The sequence below is a fragment of the Macaca thibetana genome, chromosome 15 (assembly GCF_024542745.1).
Source record: "Macaca thibetana thibetana isolate TM-01 chromosome 15, ASM2454274v1, whole genome shotgun sequence".
Taxonomy (NCBI): Eukaryota; Metazoa; Chordata; class Mammalia; order Primates; family Cercopithecidae; genus Macaca; species Macaca thibetana.
In genome coordinates, this window is record NC_065592.1 from 84366954 (window position 1) to 84388999 (window position 22046).

Genomic DNA, 22046 nt, shown 5'->3' on the forward strand with positions numbered 1-22046 from the left:
CTGCCTCCAGAAAAAAAAAAAATTTGTGTCACCACATTCCAAGAGTATTAAAATGTCCTAGAGTGGGGTTTTAGTCATTGATAGTTCTTTGTATCACATTATAGTATAAAATAACCGTAAACTGTGGCTTTACTGTTGCCCACAACCATGGTCTGACTGTCTTTAAAGGTGAAAGCAGTAGAGAGCTTTTATTAGTTCCATCAATGCCGCTCCATTTCACGAAGACTCCAGTTCATGCTTTGATTTAAAATTGGCTGCCCTAAAGTATTGAATAATTTTTATTTTTTATTTTTCCTAAACTACACTTGGTCAGAGGTAAATATTTTGTACCCGTTATGAATTATTGGCTGTAAACCCAGTACTTTGGGAGGCCAAGGCTAGAGGATGCCTTGAGCCCAAAAGTGCTAGACCAACTTGGGCAACATAGTGAGACCCTGTCACTACAAAAAATAGAAAAAAATAGCTGGACGTGGTGACTGCTCCTATAGTTCCAGCTATTCTGGAGGCCAAGGTGTGAGGTTTGCTCAAGCCTGGGAAGTTGAGGCTTCAATGAGCTGTGACTGTACTACTGTACTCCAGCCTGGGCGACAGAGTGAGACCCTGTCTCAAAAAATAAAACTAAGAAGTATTGTAATCTACTTGTCTACGACATTAAGACAAGGCAGTATACTTTGTATACCTCTTCATTTACTTTCAAACTTGTAATCTAGGGACACAAGGAAGTGAATTGTGTAATAACTTCTTATACTCGAGGTACTTAGGATTTGGGGATATTGTTTCCTTAAAAGCATTCTCTAAGTAGCATATCATGTAATCCCATAGTAAAGTTTTATGATCTTGCTATGTTGAGTACAGATTACTTAGAGCCATTGCAGGCAAATAAGACTTTATGTAACTTCAGCAATGTTGTGTTTCTGTTTTGTACACCAAGGGTGGAGTACTGTGGCTCACTGTTTACGAAAGTACCTCGTCATCACATACATGAGAGTACAGCAGGAACTGAATTATGTTAAAGGTTAAAGTGTAATAACCAGGAAATGAAGGCAGTGCCAGAAGAGTTGTAATCACGTAAAGTCTTTTATTTCTAGCAAGTAATAATCTATTTTATGTCAGTCCCAAAGGGAAACCCTAAGAAGGTAGAGGATAAATTTTACTTCCTTCAAACAGATTTTCCAGATGTTGATATGTTTAATCATACAATATAAAAAGTTGTGTTACTGGCCGGGCGCAGTGGCTCAGGCTTGTAATCCTAGCACTTTGGGAGGCCAAGGCAGGCAGATCACTTGAGGTCAGGAGTTCGAGACCAGCCTGGCCAACATGGTGAAACCCTGTCTCTACTACAAATACAAAAATTAGCTGGGTGTAGTGGTGCGTGGCTATAATCCCAGCTGCTCAGGAGGCTGAGGCATGAGAATCGCTTGAACCCGGGAAGTAGAGGTTGCAGTGAGCCGAGATCTCACCATTGCACTCCAGCATGGGGGACAAAAGTGAAACTTCATCTCAAAAAAAAAAAAAGTTGTGTTACTATGACAACAGTATCTTAAAAAAATCTTAAGGGTTTTTTGTTTTTTAACTGGGGTTGTGGAAGGGATGATACAGTGATTACTAGTATAATTTGATGCTACTGTTTTGTTCATGCTAAGCTGCCAGGACTTTTAGTACCCATTATAAAAAAATGAGACTCAGAGAACTTAAAGTGACTTTCAGAGATTACATTGTTACCGGGGGGATCCTTGCTCCCAGAGCTCCCAAGATGGTGGCGGGCCACTTCCAAGATGGGGTGGCAAGCCTTGTGTTCTCTGACCTGGGGTTCTTGGCCTCACAGATTCCAACGAATGGAATCTTGGGCCATACAGTGAGTGTTATAGCTCTATTAGAAGCTGTGGGTCATGGAAAAGAACCATGGAACCCGGTGACTAGTGTTCAGCTCAATTAGGACAAATCCAGGCACTTAGCCATGCAGGAACAATGGCAAGCCTTTAGCCCAATCGGGAGTGGCAGTGGGCGCCTCCCTGGATCAGGAGCACAGCGGATGCTTTGCCGGATCCAGAGGGCTGGAAGTCAGTGGCAGGTCTGCGACAGCGGCAAACAGCAGTGGTGGACAACAAGCAAAAGCTCAGCTCAAGCCCTAAGAAACACAGACCAGAAGAGAGTGCAGTTGCAAGATTTAATAGAGTGAAAACAGAGCTCCCATACAAAGGGAGGGGACCCAAAGAGGGTAGCCCATGCCGGCTAGAATGCCTGGATTTATATCCTGATCATCGTCCCTCCCACTGTGCTCTCAGGTGATAGATGATTGGCTATTTCTTTACCTCCTGCTTTTGCCTAATTAGCATTTTAGTGAGCTCTCTTTACTACCTGATTGGTTGGGTGTGAGCTAAGCTGCAAGCCCCATCCCAGCTAGGCTTAGAGATTCTTAGTTGGCCCAGCTAGGCTTAGAGATTCTTAGTTGGCCTAGGAAATCCAGCTAGTCTTGTCTCTCAGCATGACAAGGACATGTCAAGGGTGGGCTAGAATCAAGGTCTCCAGTTTCCCAAACTGGTGTTTATTGCCAGTGCTAAAGTGATCCTCCCACCTTAGCCTCTGAGTAGCTGGAACTCCTACACTCTGGTAGGTGGTGTGCACGCCCACCCTGGCTAATTTTTGTTTTTTGTATAGATGGGGTCTCTCTATGTTGCCAAGGCTGTTCTCTAATTCCTGGGCTCAAGCAATTCTCCTGCCTGGTCCTCCCAAGGTGCTGGGATTACAGGCATGAACCACTGTGCCCACCCAATAGTAATATTTTTAAGAAGTGTATTGTCTCCTTTATCAAGAAACATGTAAACAATGGTGACCTGTGTTTTTATTTGACCATAGTTTCCACTAAAATGATTAGTTGTGGTATATTTATGGCCAGAATTGTTTGAGTGATTTGTTTGAATGATTGTTTCTGGGAATTGTGTTTGTTAAAGTGAACTAAAGATAGCCTGATAAGGACTCCCTGTATCTATATTTGAGTCATTGTGCATGAACTGCAACCTAATTTAATAGGTAGACAAGATTGAAAGCCTAACTTAGGAGTAGACACCTGTAACAATAGCTGAGTCTTGGCCAATCCCAGCAGCCATACTTCAACCATTCATACACTGCTGAATGTTCAAACTGTGTTCAAATAAGGCAAATACTAACCTGTAACCAATCCCAGCTGTTTCTGTACCTCCCTTCCTATTTCTGTACTGCACTTTACTTTTTTTGTCTATAAATTTGTTCTGACCATGAGGCATGCCTGGAGTCTCTCTGAATCTGCTGTGATTCTGGGGGCTGCCTGATTCGTGAATCATATATTGCTCAATTAAACTCCTTTAAATGTAATTCTGCTGAATTTTTTCTTTTAACATGTGTATTGCATAAAGAAATGAAAAGAAGGCAAAACTATCATTATTTTGACCTTTCTGAAGTTTTCTTAGCAATGAACTCATAAAATACAATATAGCCATTTTTGAGGGAAATTTGGAAAAATTTATATTTAGGCGAATTTAAAGTTTCTCCTTACCATTGTAGGGAGGTTTGAATTTTTCCCCTGAAGGTTTGGTAATTTAAATCTATAAAACAAACATAATACATAAATTAACAAGGGAAAAGGGCATACAAATTTTATTGTGTGCATACATGTGCACAGGAGTCATGAGTATAAAAAAAAAAAAACGCAGAGGCAAGGTGGTTAACACTTTTGTATCACCTTGAGATTACAGAAAGATTAGGGGGCTCAGATTTTGGCAAAGCAGGATATTGTGGAAAGACAGTTATGAGTGGGGGAGAGGAGAAACCTGGGCAAAGGCAGTCTTGTGCTGCAGATGAAACTTCAGAGGTAGTAGCCTCACAGGGCCTCTGGTAAATGTTTCTGTCAGACCTGTAAAGTTTTAGAGCTGAGTTGATCTTTCCTAGATCCAGACAAGGGCGGGCTTCAGAGGAAGCCTGTTTATATCTGTTGTTTACTTCATTTTATTTCCTCTGCAGATGCAAATCATCCTCACAAAAGACAGCTTTGCTGGCTGTGTTTGCAGGCCCTCTAAACAGCCATCTCAAAATGTGCCAAAGAAGCATATTTGGGGTGAAATATTTTGATTTTTTTCACCATGAATCTTATAAGAGAAAATACCCAGTAGTGATGGGAGAATTTATAAATGTTTTTTAAGATGTTTCAAAATACTTAATAAGTTGTGCCAACCTCTGGCTTGTTTTTTTCATTCTTTTAAGAGTGTGTTTTGAAGACGAGACATTTTTTATTCTGATGAGGGTCCATCTAACAAATCATTCTTTCTAGATCATGGTTTTGTTGTTCTAGATAAGATATCTTTGCCTAGCTGAGGGTCACAAATAGTTCTTCCTATGTTTTCTTCTAGAAGTTGTATAATTCTTGATTTTATATTTGAATTTATGTTCTATTTCTTGTTAATTTTAGGGATAGTCAGTTTTTCCAGCATCGTTTGTTGAAAAGACTGTCTTTTCTCTATTCAGTTACCTTTCTACTATCTTGAAAATCAGTTGGTCATATATGTATGTGGGTCTATTTCTGGTCTTTATTCCATTGATCTGCGTGTCTGTCCTTTCACCAGTACTATACTGCCTTGATCACTACTTTGTGATAAGTTTTGAAATCACGTAGTGAGAATTCTCCAACCTCATTTTTCATTTTCATAACTCTTTTGGCTGTTATAATTTCTTTGCTTTTTCTTATAAAAAGTAATTAGTGATTGCTAGAAACATAAAAATACAGTTTATGTTTGTTTACTGACCCTATATATTGTGATTTTATTAAACTCACTGTTTATGTCCAGTACCTTTTAAAAAATAGATTCATTGGTGTTTTCTATATAGACAATGATTTTTTCTTCTAAATAAAGACACTTGTTTCTTCTTTCCAATCTCTATGACCTTTCTTTTTTTTTTTTTTTGGCTGCTATTGCACTGCCTGGGACCTCCAATATGATGCTGAAAAGGAGTGGTGAGAGCAGATATTCTTGCCCTGTTTCTGATCTTATGGGGAAGGTATTCAGTCTTTCATCATTAAGTATGAAATTAGCTGTAGGTTCTTTGTAGTTATCTGTTTTTAGGTTGAGAATGTTTCCTTCAGTTCATAGTTTACTGAGAGTTGTTATTATAAACGGATGTTACATTTTTATAGAGCTTTTTTCACATCTATTAACATCATCTTATGGTTTTTCTTAGAACATTGCTTTAGTGAATTATATTTATTGCCTTTGAATATATTGAATCAGCCTTGTACTCCCAGGATAAATCCACTTGGTGCATATACATATATATATATATAAAGAGAGAAAGCATGCGAGAGAGTGAGCAAGTGTGTGGCAAGATTTTTATGTATTGCTGGATTTGATTTGCTAACATTTTGTCATGGATTTTTCCATCTTTGTTCATTAGAAATACTCATCTGTCGTTTTCTTGTTTGCTTTTTTTGTCTTGATGTTAGAGCCTTATCAAATGAGTTGAAAAATATTTATTCCTATTTGTTTTAAGGATTTGTGTATGATCACTATTATTTCTTAAATATTTGATAGAATTTATCAGTAAAGTCTTTTGGGCCTGGAGTTTTCCAAAAAAAAATAGAGTTTTTTTAGAGTTATGATTAAATTTTTCTTTAATAAATAGAGGAGTATTTATCTATTTCTTCTTCAGTGAGTTTTGATATTCTTTCTTTGCAAAACTTTGGCCATTTCTACAGAGTTATTGGGTTTATATGCATAGAGTTAATACTAAAATTTTCACATTATTCTTTGTTTTTTGAGACAGAGTCTTGCTTTGTCATTTGTTAGAAATAAGTTTTCAGTGCCACAAAAGAAATAGCACTCGGACATAAATTTTCTCAGCAAGGCAATTTTACTTCTACAAAAGGGTATGTTTCATGGATGAAGCAATGGCAAGAGCACACCTATATACATCTATTATGTCAGTACTGCACAGTCTGGGTTACTGTAGGTTTGTAGTGTGTTTTGAAATCAATACATGTGAATCTTTCCATTTTATTGTTCCTTTTCAAGATTGTTTTGCCTATTCTGGGTCCCTAGAATTTCTGTATGAACTTTAGGATTAGCTTGTCAATTTCTGCAAAAAAGCCAGCTGGAATTTTAATAGAGAGTTCGTTGAATCTGTAGATCAGTTTGGGGAGTATTGCTATCTTCTCAATATTCTCAATATTAAGTCTCTCTTTTTTTTTTTTTTTTTTTTTTTTTTTTTTTGATGGAGTCTCACTCTGTTGCCCAGGCTGAAGTGCAGTGGCCCATCTCCCAGGCATGCCACCACACCCACCTAAGTTTTGTATTTTTAGTAGAGATGGGGTTTCACCATGTTGGCCAGGCTGGTCTTGAACTCCTGATCTCAGGTGATCCGCCCACCTCGGCCTCCCAAACTGGTGGGATTACAGGCCTGAGCACTGCTCCTGGCCTACAATATTAAGTCTTTTCATATAAAATATGGGATGTCTTTCCATATAGTTAGGTCTTTAGTTTCTTTCAGTGATGTTTTGTAATTTTCAGTGTATTGGTCTTGCACTTCTTTTATTGAATTTATTCCTTTATTCTTTTATAGATTGTTTATTGGTAGTGTATAGAAATACAGTTGAGTTTTATATATTGATCTTGTTTTACCACATTTTTAATGACACTTAAAAAAAATCCAGCAGTTTTATTCTGCAGCTGTAAACTGTTATCTAGAAATGCGATATAATTAATTTAGAGTGACATAAGATAAACACCTGAAATTGAAATCTAGGAGTTTTGATTGTTAGGCTGCTGTTGTTGTTTTTTTTTTTTTTTCTGAAACAGTGTCTCACTCCGTCACCCAGGTTGGAGTGCAGTGGTGCGAACTCGACTCCTTCAACCTCCACCTCCAGAGTTCAAGCAATTCTCCTGCCTCAGCCTCCTGAGTAGCTGGGATTATAGGCATGAGCCACCACGCCCAGCTAATTTTTTGTATTTTTAGTAGAGATGGGGTTTCGCCATGTTGGCCAGGCTGGTCTCAAACTCCTGACCTCATGATCTGCCTGCCTCGACCTCCCAAAGTGCTGGGATTACAGGCGTGAGCCACCACGCCCAGTCTTGTTAGGCTTTTTAACTATATATTTAGACACATCCTCTTATTTTACCAAATAAGTCTGAAATAAATATAAATAAATTAACATTTTGTTTTTTATTTTAGTGTTAAATGTTTACAAAAGACAGTGAAGGATTCTTATCACATAATGTGTAGACCCTGTGCCTGTGAACTTGAAGTTTGCGCAAAATGTGGAAAGAAAGAAGACATTGTTATTCCGTGAGTGTTTCCTTTTATGTTTGACGTTTACTCTTAGTGATTGATACATGAATGTCTTTTAAGAGATGATCCATAACTCTTAGACTTAAGTTGCATGTCAAACTTATATAGACTTTTAAAATTATTTTTCTATCATTACAATAAAAGTGAAACTTTGTATTTTAAAGAAAGCAAAATATTTATTGGTGAAATTCTTATTCACTACAAAAGAATTACGCGTTATGTAACTTTTCTTTTAATAGATATCATGTATTAATTTTTTTGAGCCTACTTTAGTGACAATAGTGTTATAATTGGTTGGATCTCGAGTTAGTGTTCAAGGAATTTTTTTTTTTTTTTTTTTTTTTTTTTTTTTTTTTGAGACAGAGTTTCGCTGTTGTTGTCCAGGCTGGAGTGCAATGGCACGATCTCGGCTCACTGCAACCTCCGCCTCCCAAGTTCAAGCGATTCTCCTGCCTCAGCCTCCCAAGTACTTGGGATTACAGGCTTGTACCACCACGCCCAGCTAATTTTGTATTTTTAGTAGAGATAGGGTTTCGCCACGTTGGCCAGGCGGTTTTGACCCTCTGACCTCGGGTGATCCGCCTGCCTCAGCCTCCCAAAGTGCTGGGATTACAGGCGTGAGCCACCGCTCCTGGTTGGATCTTTTTCTTTATACTTACTTCATTAGGTTCTTGTTAATCAAGAAATGTAGTGGTAAAAGTCTTTTCAATCTACATGGTTAAATAATGAAAGCCTGAGAAATAAATAGAAACTTTTTCTTTCATCTTTAGGTTGAATAAAGAAACAGAAAAAATAGAACATACTGAAAATAATCTAAGTTCCAACCATAGAAGAAGCTGCAGAAGAAATGAAGAAAGTGATGATGATTTAGATTTTGATATTGATTTAGAAGACACAGGAGGAGACCTTCAAATGAATTAATATCACTGTATTAAAAGTTGGCCGGGCACAGTGGCTCACGCCTGTAATCCCAGCACTTTGGGAGGCCAAGACGGGCTACACTCCAGCCTGGGTGACAGAGCGAGACTCTGTCTCAAAAAAAAAAAAAAAAAAAGTAAATTTAAGAATGTGAAATTCTGACCACCTTTGGCTTTGAGTATTTTCCAAAAGATACTGTGAAATCCTAATGAGGAAATCAGAAAAAGCTATGGAAAAATAGACAAATTTCATACAGGAACAATGTAAATTGTGTATATTACTTAATACCAAACTAAACAAGATTCAGAATTGATGGTTGTATAAGAACTAGCTCATGTAAAAATAAGATGACATTATATTGCCTCAAAAATTGGTCCTCAGTAAGTGCCTTTTGATAAATGATCTCAAATAAATGACTCATAGCAAAAGCCGTCACTTATGTTTAAGTGTTACAAAGCAAAAGCAGTTTTTTCAAAATAATGTTTAACAAGCATATAGCAACTCCTCTTTGTAATTTTTTTTTTTTTTTTTTTTTTGAGACGGAGTCTCACTGTTGCCCAGGCTGATGTGTAATGGCGCGATCTCAGTTCACTGCAAGCTCTGCCTCCCGGGCTCACGCCATTCTCCTGCCTCAGCCCCCTGAGTAGCTGGGACTACAGGCGCCCGCCACCACACCCGGCTAATTTTTTATATTTTTAGTAGAGACGGGGTTTCACCATGTTAGCCAGGATGGTCTCGATCTCCTGACCTTGTGATCTGCCCGCCTCGGCCTCCCAAAGTGCTGGGATTACAGGCGCGAGCCCCACGCCTGGCCCTCTTCTTTGTATTTTTATATATCTCATCACATTTGAATCTTTTTTCTCTGGTGAAATGTATATATAGAAAAAGTGCATATAATTTATACACTTTATAATAAATTTATGCATTTTTTATAATAAGTAATTATAGAGGAAAGTTTATGCATTTACACACCTAGGTGAGGAAACTGCCAGCATCAGGATACCCCAGCAAGCCTCTCCCTCAGCACAGGTTCATCTTTCTTCCCAAAGTTGGTACTATTCTTCTGAATTTTGATCATTATTGTCTTAATTTTTTTACTATCCATGTTTGTACTCCTAAACAATATAAATTAGCTTGGTCTGTTTTTTTTTTAATTCTTTTCTGTCTTTTAATTTTTTATTATATATTTTTTATTTTTAAAAATTTTATTTATTTAATTAAGTTTTTTTTTTGAGATAAGAGTTTTGCTCTTGTCGCACAGGCTGAAGTGCAATGGCGTGATCTTGGCTCACTACAACCTCCACCTCCTGGGTTCAAGCGATTCTCCTGCCTCAGCCTCCCAAGTAGCTGGAATTACAGGTCCCCACCACCACGCCCAGCTGATTTTTGTATTCTAGTAGAGACAGAGTTTCACCATGTTGGCCAGGCTGGTCTTGAACTCCTGACCTCAGGTGATCCACCTGCCTTGGCCTCCCAAAGTGCTGGGATTACAGGCGTGAGCCACCACACCAGTCCATATATTTTATTTTTTATTTTACTTTTTTTTTCTTTTTTTTGAGACGGAATCTCGCTCTGTTTCCCAGGTAGAATGCAGTGGCATGATCTCGACTCACTGCAGCCTCCACCTCCCAGGTTCAAGAGATTCTCCTGCCTTAGCCTCCCAAGTAGCAGGGACTGCAGGCCTGCACCACCATGCCTGGCTAATTTTGCACAAGGTTTCACCATGTTGGCCAGGTGGTCTTGAATTCCTGGCCTTAAGTGATCCATCTGCCTTGGCCTCCCAAAGTGCTGGGATTACAAGCATGAGCCTCTGCATCTGGCCCATAGTTTGTTTTTTCTCATGTTGAGAGAGATTTGAGTTATCTCAAAATTTTCCTGTTACAACATACTAGCATGAGCATTGTTATATGTGTCTCTTGTGCATTTCTGTTAGATATATATCTAGCAGTGGTAGAGGGAATTGGGTCTATGCATCTTCATTTTTACTATGTAAAACAAAACTTCTCCAGAGAGAGTTTATCCCCTTGTTCGTAGCAATGGATTAGAATTTCAGTGCTCTGCATCCTTTCTAACACTTGGTATCAGACTTTTTTGTCTTAATAATTTGTATTTCTAATTACAAATAAGCTTGAGCCCCTTTTTGTGTTTATTGGCTATTTCACTTTTGATAATAGATGATATTAGGGAATAATTTAAGTGGAATGTTATTTTAGAAAACCATACTGAAGGCCGGGCGCGGTGGCTCAAGCCTGTAATCCCAGCACTTTGGGAGGCCGAGGCGGGTGGATCACGAGGTCAGGAGATCAAGACTATCCTGGCTAACATGGTGAAACCCCGTCTCTACTAAAAATACAAAAAACTAGCCGGGCGTGGTGGCGGGCGCCTGTAGTCTCAGCTACTTGGGAGGCTGAGGCGGGAGAATGGCGTGAACCCGGGAGGCGGAGCTTGCAGTGAGCCGAGATCACGCCACTGCACTCCAGCCTGGGAGACACAGTGAGACTCCATCTCAAAAAAAAAAAAAAAAAAAAGAAAACCATACTGAAATACTTAAGGATGTAATACTAATTTACTTAAAAATATTTCAGCATAAAAAAAGTGCAGATGTAGATAACGTTTCAGTGACATCAGAAAATATTACCTGGGAATACATCAAAAAATATTCAAGAACTCTGTCAACAAAAATATAAAATCTTATCAAGACATTAAAGAAAGTGGAGGCTGGGTGAGTTGGCTCATGCCTGTAATCCCAGCACTTTGGGAGGCCAATGCAGGCAGATTATCTGAGGTCAGGAGTTTGAGACCAACTTGCCCAACATGGTGAAACCCCATGTCTACTAAAAATACAAAAACTAGTCAGGCGTGGCAGCAGGTGCCTGCAATCCCAGCTACTCAGGAGGCTGAGGCAGGAGAATCGCTTGAACCCAATAAGCAAAGGTTGCAGTGAGCCGAGATCGCACCACTGCACTCCAGCCTGGGCGACAGAGCAAGACTCCGTCTCAAAAAAAAAAAAAAAAAAAAAAAAAAATATATATATATATAGGTTGTGAAAACACAAATAGGACCTAAGTGCTCAGAAGTAAGTGGTACAATATTTCATCAAAACTTGGTTTAGACAGTTCTGTAACCTCTAGCAATGTTAATTTGAAGTATACGGATTAAATTTTAATATTAAACATTTATATGTAAATCATTTAAATATTTTAAATGAACTTTTTTATTTTTTGAGATGGAGTCTCACTCTGTCACCCAGGCTGGAGTGCAGTGGTGTGATCTCGGCTCACTGAAATCTCTGCCTCCCAGGTTCAAGAGATTCTCCGCCCTCAGCCTCCCGAGTAGCTGGGATTACAGGCGCCCGCCACCATGCCCAGCTAATTTTTGTGTTTTTTAGTAGAGACAGGGTTTTGCAATGTTGGCCAGACTGGCCTCAAACTCTTGACCTTAGGTGATCTGCCTGCCTCAGCCTCCCAAAGTGCTGAGATTACAGGTATGAGCCACCACGCCCAGTCACTTTTTTTCATTTTTAAAGTAAATCAAATGTCTTTGAATTCAACATAAGTTGTAACTAACATTTTTTAAAATACAGTTTTTTTAAAGATACCTTGAGCAAAAGAATCCAGACACAAGATATTATATACTTTATGGGCCCCTTTATGCAAAGTTCAGAAATCGTTTTAAGTAACTTACGGTGATAGACATCAGAATAGTGGTTGTCTTTGGGGAAGTGATATTGATTGGGAATGCGTATAAGGGGAAACTTCTGGAATGCTGGAATCATCTGTATCTTGATCCAGGTGGTGGCTACACAGGTACAGAAATATAAAATTCAGCACTTAAAATGTGTTTATTTTGGCTGGGCACGGTGACTCAGGCCTGTAATCCCAGCACTTTGGGAGGCCAAGGCGGGCAGATCACGAGGTCAAGAGATCTAGACCTTCCTGGCCAACATGGTGAAACCCCATCTCTATTAAAAATATAAAAATTAGCTGGGCATGGTGGCACGTGCCTGTAGTCCCAGTTACTCAGGAGGCTGAGGCAAGAGGATTGCTTGAACCCAGGAGGCGGAGGTTGCAGGGAGCCACGATCGCACTACTGCACTTCAGCCTGGCGACAGAGCGAGACTCCGTCTCAAGGAAAAAAATAAAAATTGTTTATTTAGTTGTATGTCAGTTTTACCTCAATTAAAAAGTAATAACACTTTTAAAAATAAATTAGTAATGTATTGTTGTGAAATCCATGCCTTAAAATGAAACAACATAAATCTTGACTTAAGCAAGAGTAGTAGATAAAACCATTCTGAGGCAGAATGATCTGAATCTCACCGCTGTGACCCTGGGCTCATTTCTTTACCTTCATTAAGTTATGTTGTGTGTGCCTTTCTTTGAAAAATGAGGGCTGTAATTTCTACAGTGTAAAGTTATTGTGAGTATTAAATATGTAAAAAACAGAGTAGGTACTCTCTTCATGATGTTTATAAACATTTCTTGATACTTTTTGGTTGAGACATTCCTTTCAAATCATCCTAGGGGGTTTTGTGGGTGTAGGAATCAGGTAAAGTTGAAACTCTTGGATGGAAGTAAAAGAAACCTGGAGATAGAATTCCTATTGCACTGAAAGAGGAGAAGCAAACCTCTCCAATGAAAACATTTATACAGGAAAGTCAGGCTTGCTATTCACAGTTTTTAATACTTGTTGAGTTATAGACTCTTAAATAATACCACCCATAAGTGTGTGAGTGCAGTAGCAAGCTTTAGAAAAAAATTGACAGTAACAACTTTATAAACTGTCCATTGTTTCTTCGTCAAAACTGTAACTATTGCTAACTGTAATTGATATCACACACACACCAAGGAACTTGAGTAAAACAAGTGATAAAAAAATTGATATTTTAAAATTACAAAATTGAACTAAAAATGGAAAGTGAATTAGAAAAACATATTCCATTACACTGAACTTTTATTCAAATTCTAAATTTGCATTTTAAATTACAAATACATTTTTAGCATAATTCAATATCACCTTATGTATTCCACTTTTTATTTTTATGTAATTGTTTAATATAGTTACAAATTTATTTGTGACAAATTCTTTTTCTTTTTTTCTTTTTTTTTTTGAGTTGGAGTCTCACTCTGTCACCCAGGCTGGAGTGCAGTGACACAATCTCAGCTCACTGTAACCTCCACCTCCCAGGTTCAAGCGATTCTTCTGCCTCAGCCTTCAGAGTAGCTAGGATCACAGGTGTGTGCCACCATGCCCGGCTAATTTTTGTATTTTTAGTAGAGACGGGGTTTCACCATGTTGGCCAGGCTGGTCTCGAACTTCTGACTGCAAGTGATCCGCCCAGCTCAGCCTTCCAAAGTGCTGGGATTACAGGTGTGAGCCATTGCACCTGGCCTATATTTTTTCTTTAATCTGTAAGAGTTATTTATTTATTTTGTCATTATGAAGAAAAATCATAACATGGGAACAATGACCTAAATAACTAAAACAGGAAATGAACTGGCTCTGGGGAAATTGCCGTGACCAGCTGAGGTTAGAAAAGATGGTCTAGAACAGGACAAAACTGACATCCCTTAGCAGAGGATATTACAACATGTCCGCAAAGTCAGGAAACAAAATAAAATGATTTTTAAAACTATGTTATTTACACTTCCAAACAGTATACGGTACTCAATATGTTTTCTGGCAAAGTACTCTAAATTTAAAGCAATAGGTCCAATTGTGACTCTGGAAAAACATATAATGAGTAATCTGGAAACACAGGGAGAATAGTATATTATATACTTCTCCCAAAAACATTCTGAGCTTACTATTTAGAAATGCAACTGAACAGTTACACATTGTTTAAAAATAAGTTTCTCCTATGTTTCTCGTCTCTGCAACACTTGTGGCTGCCAGCTGACACAAGGCAGGTGCAGTGTGAGTGGCTGCCAGTGGACAGTGACAAAAACAAGACTTACTGAAACAAACAAGTGTTTCATAAATAATTTGGAAACAATTTTGGAATCCCTTTCTTGGCCATGGAAGTAGTACATTTCAGATTCTGTTAATTGATTTATGTGTGGGAAATCCTCAACTGGTAATGCTGGAAATGCTTAATGATGCTATACTACTGTCCGTAAATGTGAGAGGACATCCTACAGTAATTGAAAATCCCAGAGGAAGCAATCCGCAGTGAGGAGCCAGGCTGTCTCTGCAGGGTCATTAACATTTGATACAAAGTTTACATTGTAGCTGTGTGGTTCCACAAGCAGGTACAACTGAAAGGGGCCCTAAGGGATAGATTAGAGACAAATCAGGAATCCACGAAACAGCTCCATAGTATGTTTGGACCAGCATCTAACCAGTCGACCTTTGTATATTTTTCCAGTCATACAGCATCCTCTTTTTCTACGATCCACTTGTCAAGTAAATTTTGCCCACACATGGGACATGCTTCTAGTCCGAAAAATAAATCATGTTCTTCCCAGCTGTAAACTAATTGCAGAGATGAGTAAAAACATCATGGAATTGAACTTAAAGCAGCAATTTTGCTTTTCTTGGTTCACTGCTGCATTAAGGAGATGGAAACTTTAGAAGGAGTTTCAACTCAGGGATCACTGTCCCTTGAGTGAGACCCCACCTGTATGGAGGAGCTGGTGAACCTATATCTGCACTTAACATTGTTGGTAGACGGATTACTATATCTTGCTATTTATATACTATTTTGTATGTAGTAGATGTGATTAGTTAAGTCCAAATTCAATTAAAATTATCCCAGTATTCCTGAAATTATGTGTTTCCTCAATTTATGCTTAAGGTTCAATTTAACTATCGTGGGGCTGTGATTTTTTTTGCTGTTATAAAGGGATTCTTGGCCTGGAAATGGTTGGGAATTACTGATAAAAATACCAGCCTTCATTGTGCTGTAAAGTCAGTTAAATTGTATGAAAGCTTTTTTCATAGTGATAATTGTCTCTATATTTTTAAAATGCTTTATTGAGGCATAATTTACATGCATGAGACTCACCAACTTGAAGTGTATAATTTAATAGTTTGGTAAATATACAAGCATTGTGCATTTATCATCACAATCCAGTTTTAGAACATTTCCATCATCCCAAAATGATCCCTCATGCTCATTTGTAGCCACTCCCCATTCCCACTCCCCAGCCCCAAGCAACTTAATCTTTGTGTGTCCATAAAATTGCCTCTTATGAACCTTTCATATAAATGAGCTCATAAAATATGTAGTCTTTGAGTCTAGCTCCATTCACCTTACATGACATTTCTGAAGCAGAGCCATGTTAAAACATGTACCGATAGTTCATCATTTTTTTTTTCTGAATAGTATTCCATTGTATGGACATATTAATTTTGTTTACCCCTTCAAATTTGGATTGTTTCCACTTTGGGCTATTATGAATGATACTGTTGTGAATATTTGCATGCAAAGCCTTTGTGTGGACATATGTTTTTATTTTTCTTGGATATATATACCTAACGGGGAGATTAGATTGCTGGATTGTGTGGTAAATTCATATTTAGTTTTTAAGGAACTACCAAACTTGTGGTAATGTCTGCACCCTTTTACAGTCCTAGAGCTTTGTGAGGACTCCACACTGAGGCGGCTCCAGATCCTCACCAACACTTGTAATTGTCAGTGCATTTTCATTATTGTCATTCTAGTGTGTGTGAAGTCTCACTGTGGTTTTAATTTGTATATTTCTTTTTTTTTTTTTTTGAGATGGAGTCTCACTCTGTTGCCCAGGCTGGAGTGCAGTGGCAGGATCTTGGCTCACCACAACCTCTGCCTCCCTGGGTCAAGCGATTCTCCTGCCTCAGACTCTCGAGTAGCTGGGATTACAGGCACACACCACCATGCCCAGCTAATCTTTGTATTTTTAGTAGAGACGGGAGTTCACTATGTTGGCCAGGCTAGTGTCGAACTCCTCGTGATCCGCCCACCTCAACCTACCAAAGTGCTGGAATTACAGGTGTGAGCCATCACGCCTGGCCTAATTTGTATATTTCTAATGACTCATAATGTTGACTAAGCATCTTTTCTTTTTTTTTTTTTTTTTGAGATGGAGTCTTGCTCTGTCACCCAGGCTGGAGTGCAGTGATGCCATTTCAGCTCAATGCAACCTCTGCCTCCCTGGTTCAAGTGATTCTCCTGCCTCAGCCTCCCAAGTAGCTGGGAGTACAGGCACACACCACCATGCCCAGCTAACTTTTGTATTTTTCATAGAAACGGGTTTTCACCATATTGGCCAGGATGGTCTCCATCTACTGACCTCGTGATCCGTCCACCTCAGCCTCCCAAAGTGCTGGGCTTACAGGCGTGAGCCACCGTGCCTGGCCGACTGAACATCTTTTCATGTGTTTATCAGCCAATCCTATATCTTCATTGGTGAAATGTCTGTTCAGATGTGTTGCCCATTTTAAGAATTGGGTTGTTTTCTTACCATTGAGTTATGAGTCTTTTATATATATTCTAGATACAAGTCCTTTATCAGATATAATTTGGAAATATTTTCTTGCAGTCTGTAATGTGTTATACATCAATTTTAAGATATCCTTCACATTGGCCGGGCGTGGTGGCTCAAGCCTGTAATCCCAGCACTTTGGGAGGCTGAGACAGGCGGATCACGAGGTCAGGAGATCGAGACCATCCTGACTAACACGGTGAAACCCCATCTCTACTAAAAAATACAAAAAACTAGCCGGGCGTGGTGGCGGGCGCCTGTAGTCCCAGCTACTCGGGAGGCTGAGGCAGGAGAATGGCGTCAACCCGGGAGGTGGAGCTTGCAGTGAGCTGAGATCCGGCCACTGCACTCCAGCCTGGGCGGCAGAGCGAGACTCCGTCTCAAAAAAATAAAAAAATAAAAAATCCTTCACATTAAGAAACTAACAGTGTGGATAGTAATCCTGGTATTGACAGAGGTTTGGACTCCTGAAGCCTGAAAGACTATCTGCTGCCACGCCTGGGCACGTACTGCATCATTTACAAAAACTGTAGAGCATCCGTTGTGTGTGCAGTTGTGATTGCTTATAGATTTTTAGAATTGGAAGGCATGTAAAGAGCATGTAGTCTGGTACATTGCCTCAGTAGGTAAGTCAGTATGAACTTTTAAGAATTTTTGTTTTCTTCTGTATTGGGTCTATTGTGGGTATGTCCAACGTGACAGGGGAGGTAAGGGAAGTGGCATCCCCTGAGATTGTGATTGAAGTGGCTTTCATCATCTTTAAGTGAACGTGAGATGCCAGTAATAGGATATATGTATATCTGTACTTGTGTCTCTCTGTGTATGTAAATAAATAAACATGCTGGAAGGAGGAGGCGATTCAATCAGGGACTTTGTGAAAGAAACAAAATAATAACTGGACCTTCCTTTAATGATGAAAACTGTTTATACAGCAAACCATCAAAGCCGAAATGTGAATTCTGGTATTAGTCTGATTTTTCCTAAGAAAATGTTGATGTAAGGACTGTAGTTGCAAAGATTGTTTTAGTATATTCTAGACCCTCTTTGTTTTGTTCTGTTTGGGGTTTTCCCTCCTCAAGTTGCTCTTGTCCACCACTAGACTGGCTGCCTTTTATTCCATAGCAGATAGTCCTTAAATCTTTGCATATGTCCTTATTCAAAAATTAATCTTCATCAGTTTTTTTTTCCTGCAGAAAACCGTTTTTAAATATCTTGCATAACAATGCCCTGCACCTGCAATGTCTGGTTGATGCCGTTTCCTTTCTCTCTTCTCTGTTCCCATTGGTAGAATAAATCAGTTCCTTCTTGAATCCTGAGCCAGAAGTGTACTTTAGAATCACCTGTAACATGTATTTAAAATACAGATTACCCAGCTCCCCGGGCAAAGCTCTTCTGCCATGTGACACCCTGATACAGTTCAGGGAGCCACTAAGGCAGGCCAAAATGGCTCAGCAGGCAAAGGTCCAAGCTGCCAGTTTATTGTGTCATTACAGCATGCTTAGCATAGCTAGGAGGACAGGCTCACACCCAGCCCCACAGCTGTTGCGCTACAGACTCAGGCACAGGGCTGTCTAAATGGCAGATGTGAGCCACAACTGTTGGGGACAAGCCAGCCATATTTGGGAAAATCTTATTGTAAGGGGCAAGTGTGAGTGAGATATAGGAGTCATGGGAAAATACAGCAACACAGTACATCTTGTGTTATGGGAGGGATGTGGAAGAAAGAGATAAACTGCTGGCCAGTGTCTCCTGACTGGGTAACTTGCCACCACATGGGCCAGGCAGATTGCAGCAGCTCTGCCTTCAGGAGGTGACTGGAGGAGGGGAGGAGAGAGAGGCATGATGAAGACAGATGCACCCTTTCCTAAGCAGGGGTTAATGTTCAGGCTGCCGAAAGGAACTCCACAGCCTGTTTCCCATCCCTCTTGTCCTTATCAAGTACTGGTCCTAATGTATGTGCTCTGCTTCCACTTTCTCAGGATGCTTACGTTTTTGCAAATACGTTTATGGAAAAGAGTTACCTCACCCACCTCTCCAAATATCTATTTGTTTTACATTTTTGTTGCAGGTGAGTGATCTCTTTACATAGCTTCAAATGGCATAACATTGAGCAGTATCCAAGCCTGGATATATCTGATGAGAGGAAAGTAATTGTGAGGCCTTTGTTCTAATTACAACTTTGTCACTATCTAACTCCATGACTCTAGCAAATTGCTTCAACTGTCTGGCCTGCAGTTTTTTTCTTGCGTTAAATAACAAACTTAGTCTAGATCAGTGGTTCTTATCATGTGGTTTCTGGACTAACAGCATCAGCATTACCTGGGAAACTTGTTAGAAATGCAAATTCTTGGGCTCTGCCCTAGATCTACAGAAACATACTCTGTGGGCGGGGCCCAGCAATCTGTGTTTGAAACGGGATTCTGATTATTTGACAAAAGTTTGCAAAGCACTGGTCTAGATAAGTAGTTCTTAGCCTTGGCTGCACATTAAAATCATCTGGGCAACTTTTATAACCTACCAATCCTGGCCTCTTCCTCCAAAGATTCTGACTTAAATGATTTCAGATGGGGTCCATTGTTATGTGGTTATAGCGGACGTCTAGGTGCTATCTGAGCTCTTCAAAACTAAAAGTCAGTGTTTCCCAGTTGTAAATGCATACCTCTAGACCTGGCCTTCTCAAGCCACTAGGTGTTGCTATAATAGAGAAGAAAAGGCATTTTCAAAACTGTCTTTGGATGTGGATGAGGAGAAGGAAAATGTATTTCTTAACTTCTGATGAGAGATTATTTTGTTATTTTAATCCGAGTGCAATTTGCTAAATACTCATTTTCAACCTGTTACACTTATTCAAAGAAATTAAATGCCCACAAATGACAGAAGGAATAAAGAATTATGATATATATTTACAATAAAATACTCTTTAGCAATAAAAAGAAATAAACAAGTGATGCACGTTATAACATGGCTGAATCTCACAACATAATGAACCAGAAAGAAGTTCCTTTAAGTGAAAATCAAACACAGGTAAAACTAGTCTATGGTGATTGAGGTCAGGACAGTGATTACCCTTGAGGGTAGGGTGGTGATAATTAAAAGAGAGCCTAAGGGAACCTTCCAGAGTGCCACAAATGTTCTACTTCTTGATCTGGTGATAGTTATTTACATATACACACACTGCACATATATATACACTGAGCTATACTCTTAAATTTGCACACTATACTGTATATGTGTTACTCGTTAGTAATAAAGATTTAGTTACTCGTTAGTAATAAAGATTTACAAAAAATAAAATGTAATCCTCAGGTGGTACCCCAGCCCATTATCGCTTGGTATATATGCCATGTACCTTGGTATTTGTACCATCTGTGGTCACTAAAAGATGAACGTAGCACTTTCATTTCGTGTTGATATTAAGTTAAAATGTATGTATCAATGTCTATGATCCCAAATTGAGAAGGTAATGGCATGGTCTCTATTTATTTAAACATTTAGTTTGTTTTGAATATTTGCATGCTGGCAGGTCCCACATTCTGCAGCAATACCCGTGGGTGATTGAATCTCTTCAAAACCATCTGCTATCTCTTCCTTACTCCTCAAATCTTGTAGTAGGATCTAAGAAATAAAACTGCCTGCTCTTTACTATCTGCAGAAAAAGACCTCACGCCTTCTCCTGTCAGTGACAGGAGGTCAAATGCATCCTAACAAATCAAGGTGACATTTAAAAAAAAATCATTCTGTAGCAGGCAGAAACAAGTCCCTGCAAAATGCAATAAGCCACTGACTATTTAAACAAGGCATATTAGAAAGGCATTCAGGGAAGAAAAATGTGTTAGGGAAATGAAAACCAGAGCCACTTAGCAGAATGCAGAAAAATCCTTTGGAAAGGGAGTCTTATCATAATAGATGGGAAATTACCATTCATCACTCAGCTATCACTTTAAAGCCACAGGCTGGATGATCTCACTTGAGGGAGCACATCTTAAGCACTGTTCATCAAAAGCACAGGCTGGACTGGCTGATGTCTACCTATGAAATCATTCAAAGAGAGCAGAAATCTTTGTTCAGTTCAGACTGTATTAAATGCTGTCAGTTTTACCTGATACTGTCTTTTGAAATGCTGTGCTCTGTGCCATTACGTTCCAGTTATTTTGATGTCATTCTGTTGGAGTTGGGTAGAACACATAGGGCAGTTTTTGTTGTTGTTGTTGTTGTTGTTGTTGTTGTTTTCAGATTAAAAAAAGTTTTTAAGAGATGGGGTTTTGCTATGTTGCCCAGGCTGGACTCAAACTGCTATTTTGTGGGCTCAAGGGATCCTCCCACCTCAGCCTCCACGAGTAGCTGAGACTACAGGCACGTGCCACCTGTTAACTTAAAAAAAAATCACAAATCTACAAGTTTGGAAAGGTGAGGAGACTTTATTTCTTATAAGGAGTTATAGCTTGCAAGGTAGCATCCTGCAGGCTGGGAAGCACAGCCTCCAGGCAAGACCAGAGACAGGCACTTCGAAGGAGGAAGGATTGGGTAAGAGCTTTATGATGAATGGGTTGGCTAAACATACATGTTCAACAGGCTACAGGAGGATTATAAATATTCATGAAGGTGGTCCTGACGCATGCATATTGAACAAACACGTAGGGTATGTACAACTCATGTTCACTTTAGGGTGGAGACTTAACATTTAAATGTTAGGCCCTATACGTACATAACATTTAAAAATTAGGTCCTGTACATCAGGTCTTTTCAGGACATGAACGCACACAAATGCACAACCTCTGTAAACCAGCCGGAACCAGTCCAGAATCGGTGTTCTTATCAGGGGAAAGTTGTTGAAACCAGTCTCTTGTCCAATCAAGGCTATAGTTGTGGCTGGTGCAACAGGGGTTCAGTTAGTCAGGGTTGCGTGAGCTGCAACTTTTTTTACTATTGCTTATCTCAAGACTAGCATTTGTTTAGCTGCTAGAGAAAAAGAAACCCTTGTGGCAGTTAGAACACAGTTTATCCTTTAAGTGTGGGAGTGCATGACTTAACTCTTGCCTGGCATAGCCTAGGTCCTGTTTGTAATTTGGTGTCTTATTGCCACAAAGAGTCTGTTCTATCAATCTTATGATCTCTATTTTAACATTAATGCTGGGTGGTAATGGTGCCATGCTGTTACCAGCCCCAGGGTAATTATACCACGCTTAGTGAATTCCCTATGCCCTACTCATATCCTTCTAAATAGTGCCTTTATTAAACTCTCTTTAAGCTATCCAATTGGAGTATGTCCTCTATTTATTTCTGGAATTTTTTTTTTTTTTTTTCTTTTTTTTTTTTTTTTTTTTTTTTTTTTTTTTTTTGAGATGGAGTCTC

General features: G+C 39.2%; 1 protein-coding gene across 3 annotated transcripts in view; it reads left to right on the forward strand.

Annotated features, from left to right (window-relative positions):
- Window positions 1-17025, forward strand: part of C15H9orf85 (chromosome 15 C9orf85 homolog) — an 867064-nt gene extending 850039 nt beyond the window's left edge. For 2 of the 3 annotated variants that reach the window (XM_050760928.1, XM_050760929.1), the window contains 2 exons: window positions 7195-7308; window positions 8082-8657. In XM_050760928.1, coding sequence (XP_050616885.1) covers window positions 7195-7308; window positions 8082-8232 — 265 coding nt within the window. In that variant the 3' untranslated portion in view covers window positions 8233-8657. Of the gene's footprint in view, window positions 1-7194; window positions 7309-8081; window positions 8658-15952 lie in introns of those variants that run through there. The other variant, XM_050760931.1, reaches the window with a different exon arrangement.
- Window positions 17026-22046: the final 5021 nt, after the last annotated feature.